The sequence below is a fragment of the Canis lupus genome, chromosome 12 (assembly GCF_003254725.2).
Source record: "Canis lupus dingo isolate Sandy chromosome 12, ASM325472v2, whole genome shotgun sequence".
In the NCBI taxonomy this organism is placed as follows: Eukaryota; Metazoa; Chordata; class Mammalia; order Carnivora; family Canidae; genus Canis; species Canis lupus.
The window spans coordinates 11,802,872-11,821,545 of NC_064254.1; the positions used below are offsets into that span (position 1 = coordinate 11,802,872).

Genomic DNA, 18,674 nt, shown 5'->3' on the forward strand with positions numbered 1-18,674 from the left:
GCATTGCTGCAGCTGTAACTGTTTCTGCTGTCTCCACCTCACGGGTCGCATGGCCCTTGCTGTTCTTACTGGCTGGGATGTTACCCTTATCTAGCGATCTGTATCTACCCTGTGTCTTTAGTAGAGTTTTAATTTTCTCGAGTTTATATTTTGATAGCTAGCATACGAGTCTACCCTTGTTTCTTTTTTTTTTTTCTACCCTTGTTTCTTTCTAAACATTTCTTAGCCATTCTTGCGTGTTTTCTCATCCTCTGACTGAAGCTGCCTGTCCTGTGTTTTGTAAAAAAGACCTTTTAGGCATTGTGATAAGAATTACAAATAGACTTATTTGAAAGGGTGAGCCAGAGTCTGTGACCGTTTTTGCCCTACGGTCTCCTTGGTACAGTGAGGAGCCAGAGGCAGTTAGCTGGCAAAGGAAAGGGGATGAGGGGTGAGCCTAAGGTGAGGAGTGCAGGTTGGGGAGCGTGGGGTGATCTTGGTGGAAGGGGTTGGGCAGGGAGTCAGGTGTGACTTTGGGGATGGGAAACGGCCATGTCTCTTCTCTCTAAGAGAGAAGCTAGTGAAGACACTGGTGGAGCTGCTGACCAACCAGGTGGGAGAGAAGATGCTGGTGGTACTGGCTCTGCGCCTCCTCTACCTGCTGATGACCAAGCACGAGTGGCGCCCACTCTTTGCCAGAGAGGGTGGCATCTACGCCGTACTGGTTTGCATGCAAGAATATAAAACCTCCGTCTTGGTGCAGCAGGCGGGGCTGGCGGTGAGTGGACTGGGCCTGGCGGGAGAGGACGATGGGCAAGAGGGCAGGCTGGGCACTGCTGACCTTGGGGAGGTGCTGTGGTGACTTAGACCAGGGAGGAGGCTTGGGATGGAAAGATACAGGTGGGTTAAGGGTGTCAGCTGGACAGTCTTGGAGATTGAGTGCGTGTTTGGACAAAGGGACTAGGATATTTTTAAGAACGACTCCCAGATTTAAAATGGAGCAACAGAGGGGATGCATAGGCCATTTACTTAGTGGGGGAATGTAGCGGGAGGAAAGCTATGGGGAGAAGATCTGGAGTTGTGCTTTTAGTTTTGTCGAATTTCCCATGTCTTTTTAGGTACCTGTAAGTGTTTGGCTAGAGACTAATTTTCTGCATGTGACAAAGTAATTTTTTACCCTTTGATCTGAGTGATACCCTTACATAGAAAATACTCCCTTGCCAGATGTGGGTGCCTTGCCACCCTGGGCCTAGAGGATGGAGAAGGGGGGCCCTCGTTCAAGGGAGCTCACAGAATTGGCTTCCTGACTACTCCAGATACAAGTGCTGGCTGGTAGGAGGTGTGGGCAGGGTGTGTTCTGTCTAGCCTAGGGTCCCTGAGGGGAACAGGTAGGCTTCATCTGAATTAGTTCTGAGAATGGATTCCAGGAGTATAATGGCAACAGCATGGACAGGAGCACAGGTCCTCTTAGAGCAGGCTGTTCCAGAGCGAGGTTGGGAGGCTCTTTCCTGTGCAGGGCCAGCTAGGTGCTGCTCCTCTGAAGAGCAGCCAAGCATTTGTGTCTAGGCCATGTTTGCTCAGAGAATTCCGTACTGACCCTTCCAGATCACATGATCAAAATACAGCACTGGCCCCTAAATTCAAACACTTGCCCCGTAGCAGAATTGCATCATCTTGTTTATAACCTCAGGCTTACAGAATCCAGCTAATTGGGGAGAGGAGGGTAACCGAAGGGATAAAGCCTCATTATAAAGGTAGCATATGCATGGAGGATTCAGGCCTTATAAGGGAGAGTGTCCTGAGAATTAGTTCTAATCTCTATCCCTAGCAGGTTTCTTCTCAAGTGTTAACCCTTTCCCCAGGGAAGAGAGCCTCCACTCTAATGGTATAGCGTTTATCTTCATTTAATTTTCTATATAGTACCAGCGAACAAGTTCAGAAATTCCAAGAATTTTTTCCTGTAATTCCAGCCCCTCTTTCTGTGAGACAACCCAAGTAGTCTTATTGAGGAAGGTTGGCTACTGGCTTTGGAGGCTCAGGGACATAGGTTTGCAGTGTCGGCATATCAGTGGTGATTGAAGCCGTGGGAGTAGGTGAGGTTGCCTAAGCAGGGAGTGCAGAGTGAAAAGGGGGCAGGAACTTCCATGTTCAAGGATTAGGCAGAGGAATTCCAGAGAGGCAGGCCGACCAGGACAATATGAAGTCCTGGAACTCAAGAGAAGAGAGGTTTTGCAAAGCGGGGGTGGTCAAGTGAGATGGAAGACAGTGTTAAGGAAAGCCTTGGAAGACAACTAGATGCTGTGGAAAGGTCCTAATCCTGAGAGGAAGCTGCGGGAGGGGACAGTCACACCACTCAGCCACTCAGCCTCGTTGCTGGCAGAGCGAAGTGGCAGGCTGATTTTATCATTGAGCCTCATTTTTTTCTATGCTTTCTTTGCTTCTCTCTCTTTTTGTTTGTAGCATTTGATATCCCATCATGACCTCCTTCATTTTCATCTCCTACTTGACCTACTTGCAAACAGCTCAGCTGCCCCAAAGTTTGGAGTTGAGAGTGAGGACCTGGCTCTCCTCTTTTTCTGCAGGGTGGCTCTGCCCACCACTAACTCTGCTTCCACATCCCCATTGCAGGCACTGAAGATGCTGGCCATTGCCAGCTCCTCGGAGATCCCCACTTTTGTTACTGGCCGAGATCCTATCCACCCTTTGTTTGATGCCCAGATGACCAGAGAGATCTTCGCCAGCATTGACTCAGCCACCCGCCCAGGCTCTGAGAGCCTGCTCCTTACTGTCCCTGCGGCCGTGATCCTGATGCTGAACACAGAGGGGTTAGCGCATCACCCTCCAAACTCCCGCTAAGCCCCAAGCCCCACTACTGCTCTGCCCACATCTCATCTGCTTCACAGAAATTTCCCTTATGTTGTTATCTTTGGATGAAAAATTGGTGGCCCTCTCTGACTGTTGTTAGTAGAGAGGCTGAGTGACTGGGGGTAGGGAGTTCCCCAGGGAGAGCAGGGACACCCTGACCTTCCTTCCTGGGGTTGGGGGAAGTGACCTGAGGTCAGGGAGCTGGGTGTCCTGGCCTCAGAAGGAGCCCTGGAGCCCTTTCCTCCCTAGCTGCAGCCCTCCTCCTTTCTAGACTTGCTCTCTGCTTCCATTGCATTCACTCTCTTTCAGTTTCTTCCCGGGTTACCACCTTCCTCACAGGTGCTCCTCCGCCGTGAGAAATGGTCTGCTCCTGCTCAATCTGCTTCTGTGCAACCACCACACTCTGGGGGACCAGATTATAACCCGAGAGCTGAGAGATACCTTATTCAGGCACTCTGGGATAGCACCGGGGACAGAACCCATGCCTACCACACGCTCCATACTCATGATGCTTCTCAATCGCTACTCAGAACCACCAGGCAGTCCTGAGCACACAGGTACCATTGTGGATGGCGTGGTTCTTCTGAGGAATCAGGTAGTGCCAGCCTGTGGCCAGGAGGGCTAAGGCTTATATACTAGTACCTTACTGGAAAGATACAATGAACCTCTAGGAAAGGAGTAAGGGTTTTGGCACTCAAGTTAGGTCTTAAGTAGAACTTTCTGACGAAGAGGAGAAGGAGACTCTAGGATAGGTAAGGAAAATTATGTATCTAAGGCCAGTATATGGGGTATCTGGTTAGTGCAATCAGTAGAGCCTATGACTCTTGATTTTGGGGTTGTAAGTTCCAGCCCCATGGTGGATGTAGAGATTACTTTAAAATAAAATCTTTAAAGCCACCATGCTAGGTAGTAGGGAGGTATAATTATAATAGCTTATATTTATTGGCTTATGTAACAGCAGAACTACCACTTAATAATAACAGGTAATTGTATGACTATATGAGATTAAAAATGTGTGTGTTTAACCTAATAGTGTTTGCCATACTAAACTTTATTTCCAGACGCAGCTAACTATGCATTTGGGGCCAGAGAAGAAAATCCCCCACAGTTTGGTGCAAACTACAGACATCCTCCCAACAGGAGGAAAATTGGGGGGTGATTTTCTGGACCTGCCCAGTTTTCAGTTTGACCAACTTGCATGACTCCTCTTCATACTCATTTTTTTCCTCCCATGTGTCCGGGCAGCAGCACTGGAAACCCCTGGTGCCCCAGGCCAGGATGGGTCCCCTGAGCGCCTGATCCGATCCCTGGCGGGGGGCCCGTCTGCAGAGCTCCTCCTGGGCTTGGAACGAGTGCTGTGCCATGAGGGCGGCCCCAGCGGTGCCATGAGGCCCCTCCTCAAGCGCCTCCAGCAGGAGACCCAGCCCTTCCTCCTGCTGCTGAGGACTCTGGACGCCCCAGGGCCCAACAAAACTCTGCTGCTGACTGCACTGAGGTGAGGGGCCTGTTGGGGCACCCATGTATCAGAGGCCAGGGGAGCTGGCAGACTGCAGGGATTTTGCTTGTCTCCATCCCCCAACCAGGGTCATGACCCGGCTGCTGGATCACCCCGAGGCGATGGTCCTCCCCTGGCACGAGGTCTTGGAGCCCTGCCTCAACTGTCTCAGTGGCCCTAGCAGTGACTCTGAGGTACCAGAGCCCTGGCAAGTGCAGGGGAGGGAATGGCAGCTTCTGGGGGCATCAGCTACCTTGTGAGGCTCTGGAAGGCAAAGCGCAACCTTTTTGGGTGGGTCTGAAGGCAGAGGGGTAATTAGGAAGGAATGACATATCAGAGTCCTGAGAACTGGGGCCTTGGAAGTATAAATTTGTTGGCTGCAGCTGCATTTTAGATTCTGAGTTTGGGAGAAGCCCACATTCACCGATCTAAACATTCCTCACTCTCTACCTTTTCGGGTTTATGTGTTTTAGACCAAGGCTCAGGCACCAAGGCAGGCTCTTGAGAGCTTCGCCCTGGCAGGAAGAAGCATTGGGAGCTGTGCCTAGGCTCTGCCGGCTCTGGAGTCCCAACACCCTACTGCTCTATCCCAACCTTTGGTACTCTCCTTTTCCTGGGCTTTCAGGCTTCTCCGAAAACTCATCTGCCACATTCTTTTTTCTAAACCCACCCCTCATCCCTTATGTGGCCTGCCTTTTGTTTCCCATATGTTAATCTCTGTGGCTCTGGGCTCAGATTGTTCAGGAGCTGCTCTACTTTCTGCATCGCCTGGCCTCAATGCATAAGGACTATGCTGTGGTTCTCTGCTGCCTGGGAGCCAAAGAGGCCCTCTCCAAAGTCCTAGACAAGCACTCGGCTCAGCTGCTGCTGGCCTGTGAGCTTCGGGACCTGGTGACAGAGTGTGAAAAACATGCCCAACTCTACAGTAACCTCACGTCCAGCATCCTGGCTGGCTGCATTCAGGTGAGGAGGTGTGTGGGTCCAGAGCTGAGGGAGAACATAAACCAGAAGCAGGGGAAGAGGATTCATTGTGGGTCCTCCTTTGGTAACCCTATTTGGCACAAATGGTAGCAAATCTGGGGCACTTGTTTCCCCAGTCTTTACCCCACATGGTCCTGTTCTGCCAAAATGTGTGAAGAGAGAGGTTGAGTGTTTTGTTGCCCCTTGACTTGTTCTCCATACATGTTTCTGTATGTTCACACTCTTCCCTCCTCCCCATACCCCTTCTCTCCACTGTTCCCACTGCAGATGGTGCTGGGCCAGATCGAAGACCACCGACGAACCCACCAACCCATCAACATCCCCTTCTTTGACGTGTTTCTCAGGCATCTCTGCCAGGGTCTGTGCCCCAATCTGCTTTCTTCTGGCTTCCACCCCAGTATTTGTTTTCCCCGTCTCTTTCCTTTCTTCTCTCTCAACTAACTAGACTGTGATGGCCACCCCCTCCCACTTACCCCTAGGCTCCAGTGTGGAAGTGAAGGAGGACAAGTGCTGGGAGAAGGTGGAGGTGTCCTCCAACCCGCACCGGGCCAGCAAGCTGACGGACCGCAACCCCAAGACCTACTGGGAGTCCAACGGCAGCACTGGCTCCCATTACATCACCTTGCACATGCACCGTGGTGTTCTTGTTAGGTATGAACATGCTCATGTGCACATATGCATACACACACGCGTGAATATTTTGATACACCCCAGTATACATTCTCCAAGCACCCACATATGTGACTCTATAAACCCTATGCGTTAGAGACACACTCAAACCCATCCTGTGCAGTGAATAGATAGACACATAGATCTACATTCCTTGTATAGTATAGACATTCTTACTCCCTGAGCCTGTTGACATGCTCCTCCTACTAGGGACAGATGTGCATGGTGTTGTGGGAAGTTGATTCTTTCCATGGGTGCTTGCTTAATGTATACTCTGTGCCAGGCACTGGGCCAGGGTCTAGGGCTATAAGGACAATTAGATATAGTACCCATCCTCAGGGAACTTGTGGTCTTGTTGGGGAGTTAGTCTGGAAAATCAGTAAGAGTAAGAAAAAGTGATGTGGACCCTGAGGCCAAGTGAGAGGTGAGAGAAGTCTTCCAGAAGGAGATGTTAAATGAGTTCTTTCAAAGTAGAAATTAGCTATATAAAGAGAGGCAGTGGCTACTCCAGGCAGAGGGATAGCATCTGTGTAAAATGGAAGTAAGAAACACAGTGATGTATTTGGGGGAAGTTTAAGTGACTGGCTGGAATGAAGGGTGTGTGTTGGGCAGTCAGGGTGGCTCAGTGGTTTAGTGCTGCCTTCAGCCCAGGGCCTGATCCTAGAGACCTGGGATTGAGTCCCATGTCAGGCTCCTACATGGAGCCTGCTTCTCCCTCTACCTATGTGTCTGCCTCTCTCTCTCTCTCTCTCATGAATAAATAAATAAAATCTTAAAAAAAAAAAAAAGAAGGATGTGTGTCATGAAAAATAGCAAGAGACAAAGCCAGAAAACTAGGTAGAGCCAGACCATAGAGTTTTGTAAGCTAAGTAGTTTGAACACTATTCTGAAACTGAGGGAGCCACTAAAGGATTTTAAGAATACAAGAGACAGGGGATCCCTGGGTGGCACAGCGGTTTGGCGCCTGCCTTTGGCCCAGGGCACGATCCTGGAGACCCGGGATCGAATCCCACATCAGGCTCCCGGTGCATGGAGCCTGCTTCTCCCTCTGCCTATGTCTCTGCCTCTCTCTCTCTCTCTGTGTGACTTCATAAATAAATAAATAAATAAATAATTAAAAAAAATAAAATATATATTTAAAAAAAAAAGAATACAAGAGACAAAACTGAATTCTTTTCTTTTTTCTTTTCTTTCTTTTCTTTTTCTTTTCTAGAAAAGTCACCCTGGTGATTATGAGAGTTTGGGTTGAAGGCCAGAGTTGGAAGGTTTATGCGGTGGTCTCGTTGAGAAATGAATGTTTTCAGGATGCCTGGGTGGCTCAGTGGTTGGGCGCCTGCCTTTGGCCCAGGTTGTGATTCCGGGATTCGGGATTCTCTCTCTCTGTGTGTCTCTCATGAATAACTAAATAAATCTTAAAAAAAAAAAAAAAAAAAAATGAATGTTTTCAGTTAGGCAGAGGGAATGGAAATAAGGAAGGAGTAGCAGACAGATCTCAAGTCTACAGGATGTGCCACTGACATGAGGGAAGCCATGAGCCAGAGAAGTCACATAGTTTAATGTGAATACTCTAGTGAGATGGCAGTTTTCTTCCCTAGAGGACTGTAGGAAGAAGAGCAGACCTCTGTGGATAGATAATGGTTCCTTTTGGGCATGTTGACTTTGAGGTGCCTATGGAGTGTGATATGGAAACGTCTGCTGGGTACACAGCATGAAAGCTGAGAGGAGCCATCTAGGGTAGAGATGTGGATTTGGAGTCATTAGGGAATTGGTTTTTGGTTGAAACTATGGTGTTTTTTTTTTTTTCTTTTTTAAAAGATTTTATTTATTCATGAGAGACACAGAAAGAAGCAGAGATAGAAGCAGGCTCTCTGTGGGGAGCCTGATGTGGGACTCAATCTCAGGACCCCAGGATTACGCTGTTCCTGAAGGCAGACACTCAACCACCGAGCCATCCAGGCATCCTGAAACTATGATTTTAAATAAAGTCACTTTGATGGAAGATAGAGCAGAGGCTCTGGGGAAGACTAACACTTAAGGAGGCAGCGGGATGGGGGTCTGAGGAGGAAGTAGTGGGTTGAAGTCATTTTTTAAAAAATTTTTTATTTATCTATTCATGAGCGATAGAGAGGGAGAGACAGGCAGAGGGAGAAGCAGGTTCCATGCAGGGAGCCTGAGGTGGGACTCGATCCTGGCTCCCCAGGATCACACCCTGGGCTGTAGGCAGCACTAAACCGCTGCACCACCGAGGCTGCCCAGGTTGAAGTCATTTTGAACAAAGACCAAGGCCCCAGGTCTAAATGATTGTTTTTCCTCTCCCAGGCAGCTGACTTTGCTCGTGGCCAGTGAGGACTCAAGTTACATGCCGGCAAGGGTGGTGGTGTTCGGAGGTGACAGTGCCAGCTGCATCAGCACTGAGCTCAACACGGTGGGGACCCTGGTGCCCCTCTTGACCTTACTCCCCATCTTTCTATCCCAGGACCTCCTGGGAAGGATCCAGTCCCTGGGAGATTCCCATGTTCCTTTCCCCAGGCAGGCTTTGCCTCCTAAGCAGTGAGAGCAGAGCTCAGCATGCAAATTTGCGTGGTTCCATGGGTTTAGGACAGAAGTAAAGAGCACACACTGTCACAGGATTTGGTTGCTTGTCAGTAGTTCCTCCAGCCCCACTTCTGGAGGTGATAGTTCTTTCTCCTCCCCTACCCCATCAGGTCAATGTGATGCCCTCCGCCAGCCGGGTGATCCTCCTGGAGAACCTGAACCGTTTCTGGCCCATCATCCAGATCCGCATAAAGCGCTGCCAGCAGGTAGGGTTAGGGGAGAGGCCGGGCTGGGGATCATGGGGTAGCATAGGGTCTTCATAGTGATTGCATTACCCAGCATTTGCGTGCCAGGCTCAGGCCACACATCTTCTTGGGGATGGCCTAGGAGCCTGTTGAGTTTGAGTATCTCCAGGGAACTCAGGGCATGAGGCCTGGCTCTTTTTTTTTTTTTTTTTTCTTCAGTGCTTGTTGGCTGGGTGGCTAAGGTAATAGACAAGTCTGTGCATGTTACAGGGCGGCATCGACACCCGGGTTCGAGGTGTGGAGGTCCTGGGCCCCAAGCCCACTTTCTGGCCACTATTCCGGGAGCAGCTGTGTCGCCGTACATGTCTCTTCTATACCATTCGGGCACAAGCCTGGAGCCGGGACATAGCAGAGGACCGCAAGCGCCTCCTCCAGCTCTGTCCCCGGTGGGTGGAGCAGGCAGTGGGCTGGCCAGGTTGATGGGAGGGAGGAGAGGTTAATATAGTAGGAGGACACTGTTAAGAAGTAGGCAGTGGGAGGGGCACCTGGATGACTCAATTGGTTGAGCATCTGACTCTTGGTTTTGGCTCAGGTCATGGTCTCACCATTAGGTGATCAAGCCCCACGTTGGGCTCTGTGTTCTGTGCGGCATCTGCTTCAGGTTCTTTCTCCCTCTCTCCACTCTCTCTCTCTCTCTCTCTCAAATAAATAAATAAAATTTTTAAAAATGTAGGTGGTGGGAGACTTCTGCAGGAGTCTGAAAGGTAAAGCGGCAGCCAGGACATAAGGGGAGTGTCACAGAGGTGACACGTGTGCTTATGTCAGCAAGCTGGTTAGGGAGCCAACCATAGTGAGAGTGGGAGCTGATGACACTTGAGTGGAGGCCTCAGAGAGACCTGTGCCTTAAAGTCTTGACCACATACTCCTTCTTCCCAGACTCAACAGGGTTCTGCGCCATGAGCAGAATTTTGCTGATCGCTTCCTCCCTGATGACGAGGCTGCCCAAGCACTGGGCAAGACCTGCTGGGAGGCCCTGGTCAGCCCCCTGGTGCAGAACATCACCTCCCCCGGTAACCATCCTGACCCTGGGCCCCACTAACCAGCCCCTTATAATTATTCCCAGGGATCACCTGAGTTGATTCTCTTGGTCCCTGTCTTTATCCCCAAAGGCCTATCGCCTCAGTGTTTCTCTCCTTCCTGCCCTAGGGACTGCTCCTTGAGCCTCTAGTATTTGAATCTTCTCCTCCACCCCACCCCTACCCTGTTAGCACACCCCCAGACTCCAGGTAAAGTGAGCCTCGGCCTGTCTGCCTCCCAGGCCTTTCTGTGTAATTGGGCCTTCTCTCTCCTCTTCCTGGGCTTCCTGTCTCCCTATTTCCCATCACCTGTTTCTGACCTATCTTCTTTTAGATCCAGAAGGGGTGAGCTCCCTGGGATGGCTATTGGATCAGTACTTGGAGCAAAGGGAGAGCTCTCAGAACCCCGTGAATCGAGCAGCATCATTTGCCTCTCGAGTTCGTCGCCTTTGTCATTTGCTGGTGCATGTAGAACCTCCCCCCGGGCCTTCTCCTGAGCCATCCACTCGGCCGAGTAAGTCCCAGCAATGGCCTGTTCAGCTAAAAACCTGGGCAGTGGTGGTACCTGGCTCCTCCCCATCTTGGATCTTACTCTTTCCGACTGCTCTGCTCTGGGCCTTTCCAGAGGTCGGTACCCAAGACCCTTAGGTTCACTCAGGGGCTGAAACAAAGCCGCTTCCCTTGCCCTGTTTCCGCAGTCGGTAAGAACAGTAAGGTCCGGGATCGGAGCCCTGGGCCCTCACCAGCTCTTCCAAGCAGCAGCCTGAGGAACATAACCCAGTGCTGGCTGAGTGTGGTGCAGGAGCAGGTGAGTCAAGGAAGCTGTAGTCTGAGGCGGAACGGGGCTGCTAGGCTACTGCAGCTATTGTTACTTCTCCTCCTTCCTCAGGTCAGCAGGTTCCTGGCAGCAGCCTGGAGGGCCCCTGACTTTGTGCCTCGTTACTGTAAGCTCTATGAGCACTTGCAGAGAGCAGGTTCAGAGCTCTTTGGGCCTCGGGCAGCCTTCACACTCGCTCTGCGCAGTGGCTTCTCCGGTGCCTTGCTACAGCAGTCCTTCCTCACTGCTGCCCACGTGAGTACCACCAGCCTCCTAGTCAGCCAGTTACCTGAAGTGAGCTCTCCTCTTTCTCTGTCTTTCACCTCTTCTCACTCCCCACTTTCCACTGCTCCACTCCCTCTTCATGCTTGGCCAGTCCCCTTTCTGTTGCCCCCCCAGATAAGTGAGCAGTTTGCCAGGCATATCGACCAGCAGATCCAGGGTGGCTTGGTTGGTGGAGCCACTGGAGTGGAGATGCTGGGGCGGCTTCAGCAGCACCTGGAGCCCATCATGGTCCTTTCTGGCCTAGAGTTGGCCACTACTTTTGAACACTTCTATCAGTGAGTACAGGTCTGAGAGGTAGGGAAGGGGAGGCCTAGAATCTGGAGAGGGTGAAGATTTGAATCTTGGAGGGAAGATGGGGTGGAGGCAGTGAAGAGGAAAGATTAAGATACGGAGATGGCCATGGCTGGTGGAAAGAGAGTAGGGAAGAAGAGGGGAGACAGGGCCTGTGACTCAGGCCTGCTGCAACAGAGGAACCTATGTTCTGGAGGGGGAGGCAGGACCCGGGCCCAGCGTCCACACTGAGGCTCGCCTGCTCTGTGTGTGCTGCAGGCACTACATGGCAGATCGTCTCCTGAGCTTGGGCTCGAGCTGGCTGGAGGGGGCTGTGCTGGAGCAGATTGGCCTCTGCTTCCCCAACCGCCTCCCCCAGCAGATGCTGCGGAGCCTGAGCACCTCTGAGGAGCTACAGCACCAGTTCCACCTCTTTCAGCTCCAGCGGCTTGACAAGCTGCTCTTGGAGCAGGAGAATGAGGAGGAACAGGGCCTGGAAGAAGAAGAGGTAAGGGCAAGGGAAATGAGTGGGAGAATAGGAGAGCAAAAGACTAGACTAAAGAAGGGAGCCCAAGAGCCCTTGAAATCCTTCTGTCTCTCAGGAGGAAGCAGAGGATGAAGAGGCTGAGAAAGAACTATTTATCGAAGATTCGAGTCCAACAGTTTCCATATTGGTCCTGTCACCACGCTGCTGGCCGGTCTCCCCACTCTGCTACCTGTACCATCCCAGAAAGTGCCTTCCCACTGAATTCTGTGATGCCCTTGACCGCTTCTCCAATTTCTACAGCCAGAGTGAGGAGATAGGGACAGGCAATTGGAGATTGGGGTGAGATTTGGGGTGGCAGGAGAAAAGAGGAAGAGGACCTGTGGACAGGAATGCATAGACATAAAGAAAAATAGTCTCTAGGGACAGTAGTGTCCTAGGGAAGGGGGAAGAAGTGGGTTAGATCTTTTTTAATTTCTTTCATCATTACCTTCACTTTTGTATGAATTTGTTCTGTTTTTCTTTTTTTAACTTTGAATTCTATGCTTACCTAATTTTTACTCTTTTCAGACTTCTTTCCTAGTCAATATTTGAGGCTATTCTTTTTCCTCTCAACATTGCTTTAGCTGCATTTGGTTTGAGTTTTGTGGGATTTTTCTTAAGATTGGTTTTTTGTGAGTTATACTTAGTTTTTGGTAAAGTACAGTCTTAATTATGACTTAATGAATTTTATATACACACAGACTCCCATAACCACCATCTAGAGCATTTCCAGCACCCCAGAAGACTTCCTCCTTCATGTCGCTTTCTAGTTAGTAAACTCTTCCAAGAGAAACCATTATTCTTCCTTTTATCACCATAGATTCTTGCCTGTATTTGAACATCATATAAATGGGATAATTGGTTATATATTCTGTGTCAGGTTTCTTTCAGTGGGTGTAATGTCTGTGAGGACTACCCAGGTTGTCAGTTTTATCATTATTTTGTTCCTTGTATTGCTGATTCCTTTCCATTGTATGAATATATTTACCCTTTCTGCTGTTGATGGACATTTGGGATGTTGCCTAAGTTTTTATTATGCAATGTGTGAGCATTTAGTATGTTTTTAGTTCTAAGAATTTTCCAGTTTCCATTCTTTTTTTTTTCCAGTTTCCATTATTATTTCTACTTTGATCTGTTAGTTTTTTAGGAGTATATTTTAAAATTCCCAAACCAGTTTTTCTTCGTTTAGTTATCTTTTTGTTTTAGATTTCAATCCCTTTGGTTCATTGTGGCTAAAGAACGTGGTTTCTGTGATTCTGAATCTTTGCAATGTCTTGAGACCTCCTTTATGGCCTACTAGCTGGTCAGATTTTGTAAGGGTTCCATGTGTGATTAAAAATGTTGTATTCTTCAGCTGCTGGTTACGGGCTTCTGCACATTCCACTAAATTGACTTTGTTAATTGTACTGTTCAAATCTGCTGTAACCTTACGCATTTTTGTCTGCTTGATCTATTACTGAGAGAGGTATATTAAGATCTGTCATTGTAATAGTGAATTTTTAAACTTTTCATCAGGTCATCTTTGCTTTATATATTTTTGACTATGATATTAGATGAAAGTTTAGGGACACCTGGATGGCTCAGTCAGTTAAATGTCTGACTCTTGATTTTGGCTCAGGTCATGATCTCAGGGTCGTGAGACTGAGCCCCTCATTGGGCTCCATGCTGGGTGTTGAGCCTTAAGATTCTCTCTCCCCCTCTGCCCCTCCCTCCTCACACGTTATCTCTCTCTCTCTCTCTCTCTAAAAAATAAAATGTTTAGATAGGGGCATCTGGGAGACTCAGTTACGTATCTGACTCTTGGTTTTTGGCTCAGGTCATGATCTTGGGGTCATGAGATTCAGCCAGCCCTATGTTGGGCTCCATGCTCAGTAGAGAATTTGCTTGTCCTTCTCCCTCTGCTCCCCCACCTCACCTTGCGTGCTCTCTCTCTCTCTAGTAAATAAGTAAGTAAATCTTTTTAAAAAATAAAATAAAGTTTAGATAAAAATTTAAAATAAAAAAAAAAAATTTAAATCAGGGGCAGCCCGGGTGGCTCAGCGGTTTAACGCCGCCTTCAGCCCAGGGTGTGATCCTGGAGTCCCGGGATTGAGTCCCACGTCAGGCTCCCCGCATGGAGCCTGCTTTTCCCTCTGCTTGTGTCTCTGCCTCTCTCTCTGTGTGTGTCTCTCATGAATAAATAAGTAAAATCTTAAAAAAAAAAAAAAAAGTTACTTTAAAAAAAAAACTTAAAATCATTTAATAGTGTTGTCCAGTAGAACTTTCTACAGTGATGGAAGAGTTATTTTCTGTATTCTTCGGCATGATGGCCATTTGTGGCTGAAATGTGACTAGTTCAATTGAGGAATTGAGTATTTAATTTTATTTACTTTAACCAGTTTAAATAGCCACATATGGCTACCATAATGGACTATGCAGGTTTAAAATCTTCATAGTTGGGATCCCTAGGTGGCGCAGCGGTTTGGCGCCTGCCTTCGGCCTAGGGCGCGATCCTGGAGACCCGGGATCGAATCCCACATCGGGCTCCCAGTGCATGGAGCCTGCTTCTCCCTCTGCCTGTGTCTCTGCCTCTCTCTCTCTCTCTCTCTCTGTGACTATCATAAAAAAAAAAAAAATTAAAAAAAAAATAAATAAAATCTTCATAGTTAATTTAAACTTTATTATTATGAAATGATCTTTCTTTCTAGTAAAGCTTATTCTCTCAAAGTCTGTTTTTTTTTTTTTTTGCAAAGATTTTATTTATTTATTCATGAGAGACACAGAGAGAGAGGCAGAGACACAGGCAGAGGGAGAAGCAGGCTCCATGCAGGGAGCCCCATGTGGGACTCATCCCTGAATTCCGGGATCACACCCTGAGCCAAAGGTAGACGCTTAATTGCTCAGCCACCCAGGTGTCCTCAAAGTCTTTTTTTTTTTTTTTTTTTTTTCTGGTGTTAATATTATACCTGTTTTCTTTGTTAGTGTTTTTCTAGAGTATCTCTTTCTATCCTTTTTGTTGGGGGAAACTGAAATTCCTTTTTTTTTTTTTTTTTTAATTTTTTTAAATTTTTTTTAAATTTATTTATGATAGTCACAGAGAGAGAGAGAGAGAGAGGCAGAGACACAGGCAGAGGGAGAAGCAGGCTCCATGCACCGGGAGCCTGATGTGGGACTCGATCCCGGGTCTCCAGGATCGCGCCCCGGGCCAAAGGCAGGCGCCAAACCGCTGCGCCACCCAGGGATCTCAAACTGATAATTCTTTTAGATTTCTTTTGTGTTAAAATATGAATAACAAAATTTGCCATTTTAACCATTTTTTAAGATTTTATTTTTAAGTAATCTCTACACCCAATGTGAGGCTTGAACTTTACAACCTTGAGATCAAGAGTCATGTGCTCCACTAACTGAACCAACCAGGTGCCCCTCCATTTTAACCATTTTAGGTGGGCAATTCAGTTATCCTTTTATTTAAATTTTTTTTAATTTGGAAATAATTTCAAATTTACAGAATAATTATAAGAATAATACAAAGAACACTTACATACTCTTTAAAAGTATATATTATTTATTTGAGAGAGAGCACGAGCTAGAGGGGCAGAGGGAGGCAGAGGGAGAGGAAGAAGCAAAGTCCCCGCTAAACAGGGAGCCTGAGATCATACCCTGAGCAATCTGAGTAAAGGCAGATACTTAACTGACTGAGCCACCCAGATACCCCAAGAACACTCATATACTTTTTATCCAAGTTTACCTTTTGTTAACACTTTGCCCCATTTGCTTTTATCATTTGCTCTTTGTGTATATATACATTAATAAAATGTATATATGTTATGTATGGATACACACACACATACACACATTTTTTTCCTGAACCAGTGTGAGTAAATTGCATATATGCTAGCCCGTTGCCTCTAAATATTTGAATATATATTTTTGAAGAATCATAGTGTTCTTGTATATAATAATAGTTCATTTATCAGTTTCAAAATTTTAACTTTGGTATAATAACTTTATTTATTTTGAAAGATGTTTATTTTAGAGAGAGAAAGCACGAGCAGGGGAGGGACAGAGGGAGAAGCAGACTCCCTGCTGAGCAGGGAGCCCAATGTGGGGATCATCCTAGGACCCTGAGATCATGACCTGAGCTAAAGGCAGACACTGTACTGACTGAGCCACCCAGGCACTCCAGTGTAATAACTTTAATCTATTTGTCACATTCCAGTTTTGTCAAGTGATTCCGTAATGTCTGTTATTTTTTAGTCTAGGACAGCATCCAGTCTAGAATCATGTATTATATTTAGTTGTTATGTCTCTAGTCTCCTTAATGTGGAACAATTCCTCAGCCTTTCTTTGTCTTTTACAACATTGACACCTTTGGAGAATATAATCATTTAAAATTTTCTAAACGTTCTTCCTTTAAAATTTGTCAGGTTATGCATTCTGGGTCAGAATCCAAAGTAAGTAACATTATGTCCTCTGTGTGTTTCATTTAGAAGCACACAATTTCCTTCTGCTCCTCTTTTGTGATGTGAATTTTGACAACCTGATCAAGAGTTTGTTTGATTTCCCACTATTTTCTCCCTTGCACTGTTAATAAGCAATCTGTTGGGGAGATACTTCGAAACCATGCCTATATTCTGGTCTCATTAGAATTTCCCTCCGTATCATTTACTTTTTAACTTCACCATGCTCTTATTTTAGGCATGTGTCTTGTAAATACTTAGAATGTGTTTTTTATTCAACCTAATAATTTCTCCTTTTGAGTTGTCGATTTTAGCCTCTTTATAATTATTATGAGTAATGTTATATTTGGTTGTTATTGCTACGCTCTTACCTTTTAGTTTACCCTTCTTATAATTTTAAATTTTAGTTATTTCATATATACAAAAGAATATATATTAAAAAAGAATATATAAAACATGTACAGTTAAAAAAATAATAAATAGAACACCTTTATAGATATGTTTCTACCTTGGGTTTTTGTGCATTTTTTCCCTCTTCTTTTGTTTTTTTTTTTTTTTTAAAATTTTTTTTTTAATTTTTATTTATTTATGATAGTCACAGAGAGAGAGAGAGAGAGGCAGAGACACAGGCAGAGGGAGAAGCAGGCTCCATGCACCGGGAGCCCGACGTGGGATTTGATCCCGGGTCTCCAGGATCGCGCCCTGGGCCAAAGGCAGGCGCCAAACCACTGCGCCACCCAGGGATCCCTTCCCTCTTCTTTTGGATTGATTTTTTTTTTTTTGAGAATTTATTTATTTATTCATGAGAGACAGAGAGAGGCAGAGACAGGCAGAGGGAAAAGCAGGCTCCCTGCAGGGATCCTGATGTGGGATTTGATCCCAGGGCCCCTGGATCATGACCTGAGCCAAAGGCAGTCACTCAACCACTGAGCCACCCAGGTGCCCCTGAGTTGATTTTTTTTAATTCCTTTTTTTGTCCCTACCAGTTTTGGAAGCCACGCATTCTGTAGTTGGTTACCCTTATGTTTTTAACCTGTATGTTTGACTTGTTAATATCACTTTCCCACCTTCCTGAACAATAAAAGGACCATAGAAAATCTTAACTAGGATGCCTGGGTGGCTTAGGGGCTGGGCATCTGCCTTTGGCTCAGAGCATGATCCCGGGATCCGGGATCGAGTCCCACACTGGGTTCCCTGCAGGGAGCCTGCTTCTCCCTCTGCCTATGTCTCTGCCTCTCTCTCTGTCTCTCTCACGAGTAAATGAATAAAATCTTTAAAAAAAATAAAAAAATAAAAAAATAAAGAAGGCGGCAGCCCCGGTGGCTCAGTGGTTTAGCGCCACCTTCAGCCCAGGGCCTGATCCTGGAGACCTGGAATCGAGTCCCGCGTCAGGCTCCCTGCATGGAGCCTGCTTCTCCCTCTGCCTGTGTCTCTGCCTCTCTCTCTGTCTGTCTCTCATGAATAAATAAATAAAATCTTTAAAAAAATAAAAATAAAAATTAAAAAAAGAAAATCTTAACTCCAGCTCTCACTCCCATCTTAATTATTAGTGTTGTTTGATATTTTAGGATTATCTTTTTTTTCTACCTCCCAAAGAGTCATTATTATTATTATTGTCTTATTCAGTTGATGTTTAGATTTGCTATCATACTGGTTGCTTCTGTCACTAATCCTGATGTCTCTTGATCCTTCTTTCTGAGTTCAATCTCCTTTTTTTTTTAAATTATTTATTTATTCATGAGAAACACAGAGAGCAGAGAGGCAGAGACACAGGCAGAGGGAGAAGCAGGTTCTATTCAGGGAGCCCGACGTGGGACTCAATCCTGGGACTCCAGGATCACGCCCTGGGCTGAAGGCGGTGCTAACCCGCTGAGCCACCCGGGATCCCCTCAATCTCCTTCCTCCTTTCCCTTTCCCTTTCCCTTTCCCATTTATTTATTCATAGAGACACAGAGAGAGAGAGAGAGAGAGAGAGAGACAGGTAGAGGAAGAAGCAGGCTCCATGTAGGGAGCCTGATGTGGGACTCGATCCCAGGTCTCCAGGATCACGACCCCAGCCAAAGGTAGCGCTAAACCACTGGGCCACCCCTCAATCTCCTTTCTAAAGGAGATCTCCAATCTCCTTTAGAAGTCTCTAGTATTGGTGGAAATTTTTATCAGTTTTTGAGAATGGCTTACTTTCAACCTCATTAAAATTTTTTTTTATTATGATAAATTTTTGATGTACACAAAAGTAGGCAAAATTAACTCCAGTGTACCAATGTGGGTAAATTCATGGCCAATCTCATTTCTCCTGTACCCCCACCCACGTTCCCTACCTCTCAAATTTAAAAGATAAGGATTCTCTTTTTAAAAGCAAGGACACTAAAAAAATAATAATAAATTAAATTTAAAAAAAAGCAAGGACACTAAAGTGACCAAAGTTTGAAATATTAATAATAATTCCTAACATCAAACAGTAAAGTGTTCGTATTCTCCCCATTTTCTCAAGT

At 46.6% G+C, this 18,674-nt stretch overlaps 1 protein-coding gene across 7 annotated transcripts in view; it reads left to right on the forward strand.

Moving 5' to 3' along the window:
• The window catches only part of CUL9 (cullin 9), a 40,161-nt gene that overhangs the window by 8,543 nt on the left and 12,944 nt on the right, over positions 1-18,674 (forward strand). For 4 of the 7 annotated variants that reach the window (XR_004804055.2, XM_035697486.2, XM_035697489.2 and 1 more), the window contains exons 9-26: positions 550-757; positions 2,608-2,804; positions 3,154-3,401; positions 4,090-4,339; positions 4,428-4,533; positions 5,075-5,302; positions 5,588-5,678; positions 5,800-5,971; positions 8,309-8,414; positions 8,695-8,790; positions 9,040-9,215; positions 9,706-9,839; positions 10,180-10,359; positions 10,544-10,653; positions 10,735-10,917; positions 11,062-11,222; positions 11,497-11,725; positions 11,820-12,009. Coding sequence is in view for 6 of the 7 variants with exons in the window: in XM_035697486.2 (XP_035553379.2) it covers positions 550-757; positions 2,608-2,804; positions 3,154-3,401; positions 4,090-4,339; positions 4,428-4,533; positions 5,075-5,302; positions 5,588-5,678; positions 5,800-5,971; positions 8,309-8,414; positions 8,695-8,790; positions 9,040-9,215; positions 9,706-9,839; positions 10,180-10,359; positions 10,544-10,653; positions 10,735-10,917; positions 11,062-11,222; positions 11,497-11,725; positions 11,820-12,009 (3,065 nt within the window). In the remaining variant the exon portion in view is untranslated. The remainder of the gene's footprint in view (positions 1-549; positions 758-2,607; positions 2,805-3,153; positions 3,402-4,089; positions 4,340-4,427; positions 4,534-5,074; positions 5,303-5,587; positions 5,679-5,799; positions 5,972-8,308; positions 8,415-8,694; positions 8,791-9,039; positions 9,216-9,705; positions 9,840-10,179; positions 10,360-10,543; positions 10,654-10,734; positions 10,918-11,061; positions 11,223-11,496; positions 11,726-11,819; positions 12,010-18,674) is intronic. The other 3 variants (XM_035697487.2, XM_035697488.2, XM_025418845.3) reach the window with 3 other exon arrangements.